The sequence below is a fragment of the Talpa europaea genome, assembly GCF_964194135.1.
Source record: "Talpa europaea genome assembly, chromosome: 4".
In the NCBI taxonomy this organism is placed as follows: Eukaryota; Metazoa; Chordata; class Mammalia; order Eulipotyphla; family Talpidae; genus Talpa; species Talpa europaea.
The window spans coordinates 42,853,550-42,871,595 of NC_140070.1; the positions used below are offsets into that span (position 1 = coordinate 42,853,550).

Consider the following 18,046-nt stretch of genomic DNA (forward strand, 5'->3'; position numbering starts at 1 on the left):
GGAGGGATATAAGAATGTGTTAAAATAGATTGAGAGCTCATTCAGTTGGCCTACACTTGGAGATTTTGCTCATTGGGAAATAGTTACACCTTATTACCATTCACATTCCATGTTTTACTTCTTTATAAAATATCTGTGTGGTTTTTATAGTAGAAAATAACATACTAATTTCAGAGAATTGACCTTCATCAGAGATCATTTTAAAAGTGCCAGAAAATTCCAAGTGAAATGTTCAAAATCATGATGTCCTTAAATAATTGCTAATAAAAATTAAATATTTATATAGAGAGAATTGCAATCAATATAAATCACTGTTTCTGCTGTAGCCTGTTTATGACCACTTTGTACACAAACAGTGGTATTGTTCAAGGATTGGTGGTCAGAGCACTAGCATTCCAAGTAAACGTCCAAACAAATTCTTCTATGGTGACGTGGGAAGAACCTCCTTTCTTCTTGAGGCGCCAACACAGTGTAGAAATCCCTCCTTTAAGTGTTTTCATTCAGTATTGATGCAACAGTGATGGTTACTTTCTGACATTTGAATTATTACAATTATAAAACAAACAGTTCAGTTCATGAACTTTCTATCATATTTTGACTGAATGCTAAAGTATTTCTTCTTCTCTAGTACGAGAAAACATGCCATTCATAGAAATGGGAAATTTAATAGAGCTACATGGGATACTCCATTTTAAAAGAATAAGTTTGACTGACTATTCTTAGTATTCTGTTCACCACAAGATCTTCTACTCATCTAGAAAGAGGTCCAGGTGCCAAGCTCATAAGCAACCACAGAAGTAGCTCTCCTCCCTGGCCTCCTGTAACTATGCAGTGTCTCCTTTTCCTAATAAACCTGTCCTTTGTCCTTTTAAAATGTAAGAAGAAACCACAGAAACAAATTTTCCAGGAACATATGTATTTCTAATTTATAATCTTTGTTATTTGAATATTCCTAATGAGGCAAGATGGTTGGGATATATTAACACATGACCTGTATCCATTATGAATACAGACAGGAGTGGGGACTCAGAGAACAGAGTACAAAGAGGCACAGCAACAGAAAGCAGAAAGATGGCTACAGCTGAACCTTCATGACAGTTATTAAGATGGATGCAAAGAGGGGTGGATTATTAATCTTTTTCATAATCCATGTCTTTCCAGATAATGACCACATTCATTAGTGTCATTTTGAATACAAAAGTGTGCTGTGGGTTTTCTCTGATGATAAAAAGGCTCCTTCATCTTACACTTTTCCCTGAGGTTGAATATTCCAGTCTTTCTGGGAATTTGCCTCTGCAAATTGCTCCTTATCTTATGCATGGACATGTAGAACAAGGATGTTCTTTTTGGGCTGTTGATCTTAGTTAACCCAATTGTCTTGGTCCCTTTCTCAGTGACACAGATGTTTCTCCTTAGTGCAACTTAGTACAGAAAATTTCAGAAAACAATTCAGCTCAAAGAATGATTTATCATAAAATTTAAACAAAATACAAATATACTATTGAAAATTATTGTTGATTCACCAAAAACAATTTTATGCACTCCTTGTAAAGATAAGCTACTATATAAGTAAGGGCCTAGTAATGGCTCTCAGTGGTAGAAGATTTGCTATGAATTTTGCTAAGAGATGTACAGATATCTACAGAGATGTACTTCCATAATCTTTTTTAATTTTCCAGAATACCCTTTTAACAGTGGTTGGTTAAATTATTTATTTAATCAAAATGAAAATATTTTAAAACTAACTTGTCATAAATACTAAAGAAAAAGATAAAACATCTAAGTTTTATCTTTATATGTAAAAACATTTGTATATAGTGTGTACTGCCTTATCAAATGTTAAGAATAATCTTGTACATCTGTACTGCTTTGATTCATGGAAATTTTACTATAATTTCCAGGTTTGGATTTTTTTCATTAAAATTTTATCTAAATCTAACAAATTTCCAAAAGAATGTAATAACACAGAAAAAGTATTGATGAGGGACAAATTATATATGTACCTATGATATCTGCTACTGAAAGGTATGTGCAGAAATGCAATAAATGAAACAGCCTTACATCTTTTTTTAATTTGTGATTTGTAATATTTAAAATTTTGCCTCTTGTATAAGTCTCAAAGGACTGGAAATACAATGTCAATGGTTGTGTGCTTTGATATGGACTTATATTCTCCACAGCAAACACTCCAAACCCAAGCTTCCATTTAACCTCTGACCAGAGGGGTCATAGGGTGAGTTGACTCAATTCTAAATTCTTGAAACCTGCTATCTATATGGGAAATTTCAACAACCACTTTTTTGCCATGTGATAAGAATTTAAAAATAATTTCTATACTTTGAAGTTTGGCTACCATTTTAATTGAAAGAAGAGAATAAAATACAGGTAACTAACATAGAACAATGTTATTTGATTAGAAAATGAGAGAATATAAATAAAAATATATTCTATTATATTTATTATCTGAATTATTTACTACACAATGTCATCTCAAAACTATCAAGAAATATTAATATCTAGAATAAATTATTAAATTGACTTATAGATTTTCTAATTTTCTTCTAATATTTCTCCTGCATGAATCCTGAAAAAATTTTATATTGTACTCTACTGCTCAAATAAAAGCATGAGAAAGAAGAAAAGCTGTTTTCATGCAATCTTAGTCCTGCCTTCTAGGTGGAGAGGATAGTTTGACTGTGAAGCAATGATCACATGAGTTCTGAGGCTTAGAGTCTGTACAGAGGTGTATATTTTCTATTGCAGAGATATGGAGAGCATTTCACATGATCCAGTAGTGACCATTCAATGGGGCATGTGATCTTCGTAAAGGGAAAAACAGTAGAGTGCTGTGAGTGAAATAAGACAAAGCTGGGGGGACTTGTGAAGGACATGCATTCCTCATCCCTCCTGCCTGGAAGGAAGCTCTGGAGAGCAACCCCTGAGGGCTGGCATCCTGAGGAAACACAGCTGACTCCGGGACTCACTCCCCACTCTAAAGCACAGCACCTTTCCTATTCTTCCTGCTATGATTGACCCTTTAAATCAGCAATTTATGAATATGAGCAAGGCAGTCTAGTTAGAATATGAAGTGTGACTTTGATGTAATAGTTAGAATTGTTAAAATTTAAGACAGAAAGGTGTGTGGGAGAGAGGAGAGGATACTTTGTTTTATGGATTCATAACTCATACAGGAGATTGGCAATTCAGAGCTGCCAGTACAATTTACAAGTTTCTTGAGGAATCTGTCTCACATTATTCCAAAATTCTGATAAAGTAGCTGCTTACTTTCACCTGCAGAGGTCTTTGGCATGACAGATGCAAGGCAAGATTGCTCTTTTTAGCCATTATTTAATCCTCGTTCTTTTTTTTTTTTTTTTAAAGATTTATTTATTTATACATACAAGAACTGGGATACAGGCTAGAGTTTTGGGGGGTGAGAGGATTTACCAGAAACAGAGTGGGGAACAGAACAGCTAGATCGACTGAAATACACTGCTGAGGGGAGCAGCGGGCGAGTCAGGAGAGGTCTGCTGTGCCATGTGGGTCACCTCCCTGGCCGGGGATCGAACTTGTGCTGTAGTGGCTGCGGTGAGCTATATAGGTTGTGTCTTAACCCCTTGCGCCACCAGGGAGGCCCTAATCCTCATTTTTATTGAGTGACTCCTCGATGGGTCTCACTGTGTTAAGACACTTCTGTTAAATATTGATTACTGGGGCTAATTTCATGGGTTTTTGTTGGGGATTATACATGTCAGCAGATTGTAAATATGATGAGGGAAAATATGGTAGAAATCACTAGTGACAAAATGAGACTTGGATATTTCACATGCTAGCATGGTGATTTACTAACTCTGGGTTTGGTAGATTAAAATGTTTCTGATGTGTCACTTAAGGACAGTGTGGTACAGTGAAGGTTGGGTTAAGGGAATCTACTAAGTTGCACATTTTTCAGTCCAGGGATGGCATTTTACTTCTTTTTGAATTTTTAGCATCATGGTGATTGATATATAGTAAGATATATATATATATATATATATAGTAAGATATATATAGTAAGTTCCAATTTTTGTTCAGTCAACAAATAAAAAAGAATAAAGCCTAGAATGTTGAATTAGATATTCATCATATATATATCAAAACTAGTCCTTAAATTAATACCATTTAACAAATAATTATAAGAGGTCATATATGAAAAATTTTATGACAAGAAGGTAGGTGTCAGCCACAAAAGTCTGCTTTGATATAAGGAAGACATTATTTGAGTAAGGGATTTTATAAAATATTATAAAAATATTCTTTCAAGGTGATCCACTTCAAAAATTAAAATCTTATAGGGACTCCCTGGTAGTGCAGGGGTTAAGTCTCAGCACCATCAAGCTATCACCAGCCACTGCAGCATAAATTTAATCCCCAGCCAGGGAGCTAACCCATATAGCACAGCAGACCTCTCCCGTCTTACCTGCTGCTTCCGTCAGCGGTGTATTTCAGTCAATCCACCTGTTCTGTTCCCCACTCTGTCTCTGGTGAATCCTCTCACCTTCTGCACCACTGGCCTACACCCCAATTCTTGTATGCATAAATAAATAAAATAAATCTTTAAAAAAAGAGAAAATCAAAACCTTGTAGAAATTAAAATATCAAGCGCACATCAAAATTTCTTAACCACACCTAGCCAAAGAGGCTTATAGAGATAGAACGAACTCAAATATATTCTATAGAGTTGCTGTGCCTTCTCTGTACTTTCACGTGTGTTTGCTATGCAATATTTGATGGCGTTACAAGTCTTGAAACATCCTCTTGAATTTAACTTCTTAAAGTTTCTGAATGTCTGGTAAATATAGCTAGTTCTAGAATACTGGAGGCATAAAACTTAAATAGGTGACTGCTAATTATAAAGGTGAATTTATCAATTTATGAACCTATAAAAAATTGTCATAAATTGTCAATCTCGTGTGTGAAGCGATCTACAGTTTGACCAGAAGATGGCAGCATTCTGAAAGAAACAAAACAGCAAAGCAAACATGAAAACAAAAAGCAAGGTACAGCAATTACCATGTTTTTTTTTTATTCTTTAGTTTTAACGATGAGACTATTTTAGTTTGTATATTACTATTTTCAGGGTGTAAGAGGTCCCCACTGTAACAAAAAATTACTCAGTAATTATAAGAGCCTCCCTGTACTGTTTTCTTATCAGAGAAGAAAGTCCTTTAAAAAGATTCTCCAGCAATTATCTATAGACTGCAGAAGTTTAAGCCAGTGGTGTACTGGCTTTCTCATGGAGTGAGATACAATATCTAAAAATAATATACACGATAATCAAACTTTTGATCCAAAAAGAGATTAAATGTTAGTCATTCTCCAAAATAGCTGTTTGGGATGGAGGAACAGCTTATGTATCATAAAATGCATTACATAAATCACAACTCAAAAATCATGGAATGATTTTTCCATGGGAAATGTATGACATATATACACAAATAATACATATATGTAATTTTATTTAAGTACAAAACTTTCAAAATTGTGTTATTTAGATCTATTTTGAATTCAGACATCAGATTTTACACATATTTCTTTTGTTTATATAAATATTGAAAGCCCTTGACTGGCTTGAAAGAGTAACAGTACTTCCTTTATGTGCTTAACTTACTAAAAAATTGAACAAAACTGAATTGAATTGAAAGTATATACAGGGGGTCATATTGTCATATCCTTATAATGCTCTTTCCAATTTATTTAGCAAATGGAATGATGATAATCCATTATGACAATATTCATTACACCAATTAATCAGCAATGTTACTTACTCTGTGTAACTCAGAATTACACTAGGAAAGGCTAGGTGAAAATAATGAATATATGATGCCAATAGTCATGAAAAATACTGAAATCATTTTAATTTTGTGCCTCCTGCTTTTAAATAGCATCAAAGTTTGGACCTAGCTATAGCAATTAGTGTCTGGTTTGATGACAATATTTTAATAAAAGTTTCATAAGTATTTTGTAAGAGAAAAGTACATTTAGTTTTCTTTCAAAAAGTTAAGAAAAACAATCACAGTGTGACTGTGAATATAAGCAAATACCCTTGGGTTATTATGTCTATTGCCCACACAGCTCCTAAGTCAGAATATATCATCTTTACTTCCTGCAGTCAGCCTGACCTCATTCTCTCCACCCATGCCTGACTTGACTGTTGAAGTCCAGCAGGAGTACTTATTGCTGAAATCCATCCTCTGTCATTCTTAAAAAGCTGCTTCGGCTTCTAGATCTTAGCCCCAATATGAGTTTCCATACTGCTATCCAGGCAGAAACTGTCTTTTGTCATTGCACCATTGCATTTCCAGTTTCTGAGAAAGTCACTCATTAGAGTTATTAGAGCTAAAGAAGAAACAAGGCCCCAAAGAGAAAAAATATTATGTCACATGGACTACAAATCAAAAAAAAAATTACCTGAAGTCTACCAAACTGATAAATTGTATTCACATTTGCTATTCCATGGCTTGATTTATTGTAAGTCAAAATGCAAACTATTTTGTAATGTTTTAACATGTCATTGGTAAATATGTGTGCTAATTTGATGTAGTCAGAGAAAACGCATTGTTTAATATTCCCCTACCCTAACCCTTTTAGGGATATAAACTCTGACTTCTGCAGGATCCGTCAAGAAACTGAAGAGTTGTAGTTTGGGCTGTGGGTGGCTGTTTTTAGTACCATCTCAGTACAGGTTTAGTGAATGACAAAAATCCCATCATAACTTTGAAACTGTGATTTTATTTTGCTCTGTGTTCTTATTTATCAGACGGCAACAGACAGAAAATATGTTCCTGGTGTTAGTGGAGGAAGTGCAACAGCCAGTATCTGGGAAGCAGGCAGGGGTGACAGGAACAGGACTCCCTGTTGCCCAAGGGTGTCCTAAGCAGAACCCACCCCATCTCCACACTGCCCATACCTCAGGCACCTAGCACTTCAGCTCCTAGCATGCTGACTTCCTGCTTGGGTGGTGTTGCTGGGAACTAGGGGCAGAGGTGAGTGACCATATTGGATATAAAACACTGAAAATACATTGTTCCACTGTCTCCTTTCCAGCCTCAGTGTTTTGGCGGGTCGTAAGACTCCATTCTCTTGAGAGATTCTGGCAGCTGCCATCTTGACCTCGTGTTGGATTCAGTTTGGGAAATATGTCTTGAAATGTGGTTCTTTCCTCCCGTCCCAGCTTTTTGGACCCTGCCCAATCTCTTGCTTGTTTCCTGCTGGGAGGTGCTTTGGATTCGTTGTCCGGTGGCTCTGCTATAGAGCCTTGATTGCTCTACTTTGGACCCTGCCTGTTTTGCTGAAAATTTCAGAGTTTGACTGGGAGTCTATTTTGAAGTCCCCTCTCCCTTACTCCTTTTCTTTATACTCTTTGAGTCTTTTACCAATTAAAATTCTTTGATTACTTCACTTTTATGTGCATAGGTGGGCACTTACCCTTAGAACTGGCAACATAAGTTTTCCCCTTAACAGTTTGGGGTCCCCTGGGCACTCCTAGGTTTTGCCTGGTACCACTGGCATTCCTAATAGCAGCTGAGGAAGTAGATCCCTGTGTTAGGAGTTAAAATTAAGTTTTGACCTAATCCTAAGGTAACATGTTTGATGTCAAACTGAGTTGTGAGATAGACAAAAAAGGTAGAGGTTGCAAAAAAATTATTTCGAGGAGAATGTATTAGAGGACTTTTCATCCTCTTACTCCCTTGAAGAATGCAGTAAGATTAGGAATCAGATAATTCAGGAACTGGTGATTTTGGAGAGAGAGAGTCAGGAGTGCCACAAGTTCTCGCCACATCTTGTTCTATAAGGAAGAGTTAGTAGTGTGTCTGCTTTCATTTCATGACTGGTTAAAGGAACTTCAAAGGAACTCTTCACACCCGCAGGAGGTGATATGTGCCACTATAGCATGTGGGACACAGGAGCCTGACCAGGCCCCCTAGATTGATGAGCCAAAGGTGATGTGACTTATTAGTATCATCCTGATACATAGATCTTTCATGGAAAAAGAGAGTGTTAGTGTTTGTTATGGATCAGAGTTGCGTGATATGTATCACTTAAGGAACTATTCAGAGGGCTGACTAGAGGTATAAGCAAGCTTTAGCCAGGAGAACCTAAAAATGTTCTTGCATTTCCAGAGGCTGTAGAAAAACAAAGTGACCTGCACAAATTGAAATATAAAGTCCACAGTAAGGAAATAAGAGATGTAGTAGCTAAACTCCAACATGTTCCCCAGTGATCTTTACTTTCTCCAATTCCTTTTTGGTCTATGGAACTACCTAAGAGAATAGTACAAATGCAGACAAAACATGTGTAGATCTGCCCATGAAAGTGTTATACATACAATATTGCATTTAATGTAGAAAAAAACACAAATGTGTTACAAGTAGGGAAGTGAATCACATAATTTTGATATATCCACAAAATTACAAATAAAAAGTTAAATAGTTATCTAAATGTTCAGCTATTATTTTAAATGGTTACTCCTCCATAGGAATAAAGTTAGTAAAAAGCAAACTTATTTGTCTATAAGCTAGTATTCCGAAGTATAGCATTTGTTTTGCACTTCAAATCTAATGATGTGGGTTAAGTTGAGTTACTATAATTTAGAACCTGTTCTCTCATCCTTTTTTGCTTCTTATTGCCCCTCCAGAGTTCAGGACTCAGTGATAATGAAACTGTAGGTATTAATATACTACCATAGCAATAGGGAAGTTTTGGGGGCAGCCTCACCAGGATACTCTTGGAAATCAAGTAGACATATATCAGAGACTGCCTGAACTCATAGAAAAAAAAAAAAGTCTTCATTTTCCTTGCCCCCATAATTTGTTTAGGTAGAATTGAAACAAAATGTATGCTATGGATTTGATCAAAGACGATCTTATTCAGAAGGTCAATACATAACAGACATAAAAATAAATGAGTCTGGCCAGGGCAGGTGTGGGGAGGCAGCGCCAGCAGTGCCCCAGAGAGCAGTCTGAACAGTTCTGATTTATTCAGTAACTATTGCTTGTTTGTATGAGTGCCTGCATTTCACATTATGACTAATTTGATAAATGCCCATTTAACAAATTATTATATTTGTACAAAGATGGGGCCTTCAAAATGAATCAACAGAACAGCACAATGGGGAGAGCAATATACAGCAAAGAGGAAACAGTTATTTTCATGAACATCAGTTGATTTTCCTTAGAAGGAGTTTACTAATGCAGAAATATTCTGGATTATAGCAAATTGTTACTTTAGGAAGAATAGAAAATCAATAAAAAGTGATAGTGCCAACAATAAGCCAAAGAATGTGAACTGCTGACTTAAAAAAAGACTAGCAAATTATTGCTTATTACATGCCCAGAACAGTCAAGAATATGGGTATTTTTCAATATTGAGTCTTAGCACACTTTGAAGATAAAGAGTAAATAATTCCCTTATTTTCATATTTTTACTACATAAGTCCAAAATGTTTAGACATGTGATTTTCAGAAAACTCAAATACTTGGTTGATGTTTATATTTTCTAATTTAGAAATCTGGTATGTAGTTGACAGTTCAAAAAATAGTCAAGAAGGCCCTCTGTGTAAACTCTGTAGAACTGCTAATTGAATATTCACATGAAAGTAGAAAAAAATAGGAACATATTGAAGATGTAATTAGAACTTTGAGACAAGCAGGTTTGAAATGATGTGAGGACTGAAAATGGCTTACCGATTATTATTACTGCTCAGTGCTATGAATTATATTCTTGGTTGCTATGATGTGGCATGCTGCTGGCTGCCCATTTTACATTGCCCAGAAATAACTGAAAGTTGTTATTTCTCTTGGAAGGAAATCTGAGCTGGATTCAAGAAGGAACATCAACACATGGAAAAACTAAAATTTTCTCATTGTAATGATGATAACATACAAAAGAACTATTCATAAGACCAAACCTTAGGTTGCAGTGATTTTTGAAAATTGTCTTTTTCTAACAGAATCAATTCAATTCTAACCCTCCCATAATTCATGTGTGTTCCTTTTTTTCATCTTTGTTTTGGTTTTAGGAATTCTGTTTCAGACATTTAATCAATTAGATTATCACAAATAAGATAGTAAATACAAACACAAGACAGTAAAACAATTTTGCCAACTCAAAAAATTATTTGAATACTATGTGCTCAAAGTTTAGTATATATTAAGGATCAGTGTATCTGGGTACAAGTTCTACATACTCTTGGCAAAATAAAACTCCTAAATTCAAAGTAAAAGGCTTATATAAGTGTAGGGTAAGGAAATATGTCAGGCTTTTCTGCCTTCCCGCCATCAGGATAGATGATGGATCCTTGCGGTCCTGAATGCATGCCTGATGGCGGGCACCTGGAGTAGGGTGTGGGCTTAGGTAGATGGGATTCACCTCGGCTGAGACTGGGCTTTTAAGGGCGGTGTCATGGGGACGCCAGCAGAAGCGGAAAGAGAAGCTGAGAAAGAAGTAGCAGAAGCTGAGAAAGAAGTGGAGAACACAGGAGAACCCAGATAGAGTGAAGACTTGCTGGGGGCTCAGGAGGCCTGCCAGCCTCCCGGCACCCCAGCACCCCTGCCTGCTGTGTACCGGGTAAACCCCAATAAAAGACCTGCAAAAACCACTGAGGACTCTGACTCCTCCTTTACCCGGTCTGCTGGATCAGAAAACCTGCTCTGTGTCCTTCCAGTCCCGACCCTACAATGAGGAAGTCATTGGGGGAGATCAAATAACCCACCCCAAACAAGACCATCATGAATTAACATGTAATTGGATTGGAAACAGATGTCAGTATCTTCAAACACAAGGAATGAGAGGTTTTAAAATTTATTTAAAATATAAAAGCAAATGCCTCTGTAAAATGTTTCTCTTTTTCAAAGCGTCAGGTTAATGAGTTACCTATCCATTTAGTATTTCAAAATCCCGATATGTGAAGTACCCTATAGAATTCTAAGAAAAATCTTGTTATAGTCACAGAACGAGTTCCTTCTTTTCCAGTTCTCTGGTGTCTCAGTTTTTCTTTTAAAGAACTAGAATTTTTGTCTTATTTTTCTTTCTTAAAAACAATGAGGGCCTCAGTGAACAAAGACAAATATTTCTTTAAAAGTACACACTCTTTTTAATGTTATTGCTTAGCTATGTCAAAGTTAAATTGCTGTATTCAAAGGCATTGCAATCAAAGGTAATTTTCTTAAGAACATTACATTTTTGTTTGCATTTACTTGTAAATGGTACTAATTTAACTCTTTGATGTTTCAGAAGAGGTTGACTAAATTTTCTTTACAAATCTTACTTGTGTCATTTTTACTTTACTATGCTATTTTCTTATTGTATGTCATATTCTGAAATATTAAATGCTAGTCAATTTTATATGTTATCTATCATTTTGCCCCCAAGACTTCAGTAAAAAGGCGGATGTTTGCAGTTCCTATTAGTAAAAAACAAACAAAACAAAAACCCAAAACTTTATCTCTATTTTTTGTTATATAATGGACAGGATATGGGAAATTATCAGATTTGTTAAAAATTAATAACAGTTTAAGCAAAAGATAATATATAATACCCTAGTAAAACAATATAGAGTTATTACTAAGATTTTGCATATGAATTAAGCTTTAAGTGATGCTTGAAATGTGATTTGAACCCAGTATCCAGGTGCTTGTTTTTCAATTTTGGTGCCCATCACTTAATAGCACACGATAACAGATTGTATGTAAGTACCTCACTATAGGACTATCATATAAATATATAAACAGTTGTGTTTCAAGGGTCACATGGAGAGATTTTTTTCTTCTGCAATAGGTTAGACTGATCATGCCATTTTTGGAATTGTCAGTCAAAGCAATTAAAATATCAGGTTGCTTGTGGCACTGGAGTCTCTTCTGTTTCAAAGTCATCTAGGAATGATCATGAACCAGTAATCAGGACACCAGGACATACTCTTGAGGCTTTATTTTGGTCATTTAGCAGCCAGTAGGAACATTTATTCTGAACCACTCTTGAAAGGCTGGTACTATGCAGGCTGGTACCATGTTGTCTGCCCTTATGCCCTGATGTTTTCCCTCTCCTCTGTTTCATTGCTATTTTGGAAAGATGAAGGGGCTAATTAATCTGTGCAATTAGGACTACCACTGCACCTAGATATATTTGTCTTTTTTACCCTGTAGCAATATGGTATTTAAGGTTAATGATTTTTGCTATTTTTCATGTCTTCTAACTTGTAACTCTAGCATATGGTACATTCTGATATGAATGCCAATGTATTCCAAAATTCCTTTAGATCAGTTAGTATGTACTCAAAGCTGCTCTGTCTAGCTGTGGTTCCAACATGCCACAGTGATTGAGGGTCTCATCACTGTTATTAGAATTCCTACTATAAGGCAACTAGAGGAATTTTGGAGGGTGGGAGGGGAATTTAGGCTAAATTAAAAACATATGCTTGCATTGCTCTTAATGACGAGCTTGATTATTCAACACAGCAGAATGCTCAATTCTCCCTATTTTCCTGGTTACTTATTTTACAAATAAAATATGCTGTTTCCTTGTTATCTAGGGCTTGGTCTCCTTTTTTGCATTATAAATGTATGATTAGTAGTGATCTAATGAACTCTTACTCTTTTAAGTATCTTTTGGAAAAAGAGTAACAACTAAACTTCTGAGGTTTTAGTGTCTAGCTTAAAAATCTTTCATGGAACAACTGAAGAAACTGAACAGCTTTGCCAAAGTGATGTCAGTATATTGCTATACAGGGAATCAAAGCCCTTTATAGAAAATGATACAATGACCACTCACGGTTGTTTGCAGAAGTGTCTGTATGAGAGGCCTTTGGAGACAGTCAAAGCAGCAAAGAGCTTGGGAGAGAAATAGATGAGTTTTTTTGACAAGTACTAGACCTTTTTTCCCTGATTTTTTTTTTTCGTTAGTGGATATCCCACAGTTAATTTTCTCATTTTTGTGTGAAATACATCTCAGAAACCTACTTTAATGCTCAATTTTCATCATCATATATATAAATATATATATATGTAGTATTTGTGAAAATTCTGAAAATTCTCACTGGTCCGATTCTAATAATAAACATAAAAGAATAAATCTTATTGAAAAATAGGCACTTAGAAACCCAGAGACCTTCCACACAAAAGGAAAGCCAAATATTTGTGGGAGTTAGTCACCATTAAAAATAGACTTCACAGCAGCAAATCAAATGTAACATTAAATAAATCTGAAATAAAAGTAAGCAGGCTGTAAAAAGGTGACATTATAGAGCAGAGAGTTAGTTCGTTATGGTTGGATGTTAGAAGTAGGTGTTCTTAGAATTGAATGCTTCTACTTAATATTAAAATTGAAATTTAGTTCATGGTGATTAGAATAGTTCTGTAGGATACTAGTTTTCTATCCCCTAAACTACCAGACTGCTAGTACATATCGATTCTTTAAGCTCTAAATTGAGCAGAAAATTTCTGTTTAATCTTTCATGAAATAGATAATATTTGTCTCTCCAATATTACTATTCAGGAACATCAAAACCAAAATTTATACATGGTCCAAGAATTATTTTCAAACTATTGCTAAAAAGGGAGTACTCAAAAAAATAATACCACCTATAACAACAAAAAATAAAAATGCACACACATGAAATAAAACAACACTTCCTCATACCATGCATAAAAAACAACTCAAAATGGATAAAAGAATATCGGATCTGAAACCATAAAATAGACAGAAGAAAATATAGGCAAAACACTACATGACATACATCTCAGTAATATCTTAAAGGATTCATTCCCCAAAGCAAAGAAAGTCAAGGAAAAGATGAACAACTGGGATTACATCAAACTCAAAAGCTTCTGTGCAGCAAAAGAAACATTAACCAAAACAAAGAGACACCCTATTGATTGGGAGAAAATATTTGCACTCCCTACAACTGTTAAGTGACTGATCACAAAGATCTACAAAGAGTTCATAGGACTCAACAGAAACAAAGTAAACAATCCAGTCAAAAAATAGCTAGAAGAGCTAAAAAGATACTTCTCCAAAGAGGAAATGCAAATGGGCAACAAGTATATGAAAAAACGTTCATCACTTATAATCAGGGAAATGCAAATCAAAACCACAATGAGATACCACCAGTGAGAATGGCACATATTATAAAAAAACTGGCAACAACAAATGCTGGCGATGATATGGAGAAAAAGGAACTCTCCTACACTGCTGGTGGGAATGCAGACTGGTCCAACCACTATGGAAAGCTGTGTGGAGGTTCCTCAGACTACTAAAAATGGTAGTAATTTACTACCATATAACCCAGTAATTCCACTCCTAGGAACCTACCCGAAGGACACAAAAACATTAATTCAAAAGGATACCTGTACCCCTATGTTTACTGCAACACTATTTATAATAGGTAATATATAGAAATAACCCAATTGCCCAAAACCAGTTGACTGGATCAAGATGTGATAGATATACACAATGGAATATTATTCATCAATCAAAAAAGATAAACTCATGCCATTCGCAGCAACATGGATGGAGCTGGAAGGGATTATGCTCAGTGAAGTAATTCAGAAGGAAAAAGAAATATATTAGATGGCTGCACTTACCGGAGGAATATAGAGGGGAACCAAATAAGCAAACAGAAAAAATATAATTATAATACAATAAATAAAAAAACAAAAGTAACAGGTACCTATAAATCAGAGACATTCTGCAGGAGTAGGGAAGGGAGAGGGAGCAAAACAGGGGAGGGAAGAGCACAAGGGACTGTGATGATGGTTCATGGGTGAATTGGTGGTGGGAATTTTATGGGGACTACACCTGAGAGGAGAGAACAAATATTGTACAAGAATGAATAATTATGTAAAATATATGTATATATAAATAAATTAATAAAAAACTAAAACAACACTTCCCCCAAAACAAAAGCCCAGTTTTTATTTATTTTTTTTCTAAAGATTTATTTATACAAGCACTGAGTACAGTCAGAAGCACGCGGGGGTGAGAGAATTCACCAGAGCCAGAGCGGGGAGCAGAGCAGGCAGAAGGACCGAAGTACACTGCTGAGGGGAGCAGCGGGCGGCAGGAGAGGTCTGCGCGCCATGTGGGACCCTCCTCCTGTGGCCGGGGAGCAGCCAGGGATCGATCAAACCAGCGCTACAGAGGCTGCGGGCAGCTTTGCAACCCAGCGCTCAACCGCTGCGCCACCGGGGAGGCCCAAAAGCCCGGTTTTTAAATTACCTTCATTATTGACCATTTCCTTTAAGAATTTTTGCAAAAGCCAACTACCTTTGAGAATAGAATATTCTTTCAGGGTATTTCTCATGGCTTGCTGGAGAACTTTCCTGAACTATAGTTTTGTGGCTGCATGTCCAATTGTCTAACTCTACCGTGACTCTGGTCAAGGTGTGTTAAGCAGTTTTTGCTTGTCTTAAAGTGGAATATTGTGTTTGGAGGCCAAGTCAATTGCATAATCATTCTCATTGCTTATTGACTAAAAAGTTGTGGCATCATGACAAAGCAGTGATTGTGTACTCCAGTAACAATTCATACCTGAACAGGTGGGGTCATATTCATTTCTGATTTTATACAAATTTGACAACTTTTCAGGAAAATACTTGATTTGGGCTGTATGAAAAGTGTTTCTGTTTAGTAATTCATTTTAGTTTTTCTTAACTTTCTCTGTGGGTGAGCAGTATGGTCAATTGATATGGTAAAACATAAAACATTTGAGAAAGATCCCACCATAAAACACTCTAAGGGATGAAGTTCTGGGACAAATGACTGTTTTATGATTCCCATTCAAAAATTTACTAAAGGCAGTTACTATAAAAACATCTACAAACTTCAATGGAAATATACAGGCCACATTTATAAACATGCAATTATTAAAGAAAGACTGAAAATTGCACACAGGGTTGTATAAATTGTTGTAAATTACAAGGTGATTGCATACTAAAATATGTGTGTTTTAAAGGAGAAAAAGTAGATGCTGTTGGTTATTATTCTAAAGTAAAAGATAAACATGGAATCAATATCATAGTGAAATTTCTTTTTAAGATAATGGCAGGAGCTTAAAAGATGAATTAAAAAATAACATCTTTAAAGTGTGAATTCACCTACAGGGACTATACTTGAGGGGAGAACTCAAACAACTGTCCAAAAATTAACAATACTGTAAGAAAACAAATACGAATTCACCTTCTTTTCTACTTTTACAAGTCAGCCCTGCACCTGTCCCCATTGTTCAGAAAGTCACTGTTTCAATGGTTCTCAAACCTTCAAAAAATATTCTTTCAGATTAAAACTGTTCAAAGGCTTTTATCTTTTTCCTTAATGAGGATGTGGTAAAAATAAGATCACTGGGTTCCGATTTTAATTTTGCACTTCAAACTTCTTTACCCATTGTGAAAAAGAACACCTTTTCATTGAGTTAGCGTGTTGGCACATGCTATTTTTGACCCTGTTTTTTTTTTTTTTTTTTTTTTTTTTAGTATAGTACAAAATAGCATTTTGAGTACGTTGCTGGTTCCTCCTGTTCGCAATATACACAGTACCCAAATGTCTATACAGCATGTCATTGTATCTCATAGCTTACATGTCCACTTTCCTTGGATAGAATGTGAACTGTTTAAAGACAAAGAATATGTTTTATTGCTCTCTGAGTCTCTTTTATGTGACATAGTGCATGGCATGTAATAGGTGTGTAGTACATACATACTCTATCAAAACACGCTCTAGATATTCTTATAATTGAACATATCTGTAGTTTTTAAATTCAGAGTATTTTCTTTTGAGTCCTATTTCAGACTTGCTTTTTATCTGAAAGGCAGTTTAAACTTGTTTCTCTATGTTAAGCTAACATGGGTATTTAAAAAAATAATATGACACTATGATTTTCACTAAACTAGGAAAGCTTATTTTGGAGCTGCTGTGACTTTAGATATTTGAAGTAGTAATTACTTCCTCCATAAATGTTACCTCTTAGAGTCAAATACTGCTTTCCTGTTTGCAGTTCAACTTTTTACTTAAAGGAAAATGTCTCTTATTCACAATTCTCCATGCTGTATTAGTCTATACCTTAATTCTCCATTTCATTTATTTTGGTAGAATTATAAAGTTAATGGAACAAATCATAATCATGATAGAAGTTTACCTTTTTGTAACAATTATTCTGTGTCAAGCAACATGTAATCATTTAATACCCACAGAAAATGTAACTAGTTAGCTATGTGGTCAGGATAATAATGCAGTGAAATCCATCTCCAGATTTTGTAGTTTTGGTTCTTTAAATTTCTCAGTATCCATCAATAAAATTTAAAACCATATATTTTGAATAATTATGGCATTATGGAATAATTAAGTTTCAGTGAAGTACTTATTATTTATAAAACCAGTATTAGCCTATGTTGGGTGGCACTTAACTGAATACTATCAAGTCATTGTAACTCACACTCTAATAGATGGATTACCCCAATATCAATATTAACTCTTAACTTGGTGATAATAAATAATGTTGAAACTGACTATTATCATTTTAAACTTACCATAGCCTTAGGTTTGGTTCCAGAACTGGACACTGTAGTGGTGGAAGATGGTAGGTCAGTAGACTCGGTGTTAGAATACAAACTTATTTGTGTCTGCTTTACTATAGTGGTATCTGCTCCACTCTCAGATCCTGGCTCCAGATTCTATTTGGAAAAAAAAAAGAATTGATATGAAGGTCACGTAAATACTTCCTAATTTCTTTCTCCCTGTTATGGGTATCTCTTCACCTACTCCTCCTTCAAACACACACTGACACACTAACGCATTTTTGACAACTGGCACTGACATGTCACCTGAACTCATGCATTATTTTGTAAAGACGATTGTACTATTCAGAGGTTCTAATTTTAGAATGCAAATACTAAAAAGAAAAAGGTAACATACTGCTTTAGTAAATAAACAGTTTATTATGCATTGGATGTCAACAAGGACACCGCAGTTAAGAGTCAGTAAATAGAAGCCCAAAGACACCCTGTGATGACTGTGT

The 18,046-nt window shown here is 35.3% G+C and overlaps 1 protein-coding gene across 1 annotated transcript in view; it reads right to left on the reverse strand.

Annotated features, from left to right (window-relative positions):
• Positions 1 to 18,046, reverse strand: part of DLC1 (DLC1 Rho GTPase activating protein) — a gene marked incomplete at both ends in the record, with an annotated part of 350,776 nt that overhangs the window by 237,292 nt on the left and 95,438 nt on the right. Inside the window, one exon of the mRNA XM_084231354.1 lies at positions 17,559 to 17,702. Coding sequence (XP_084087480.1) covers positions 17,559 to 17,702 — 144 coding nt within the window. The remainder of the gene's footprint in view (positions 1 to 17,558; positions 17,703 to 18,046) is intronic.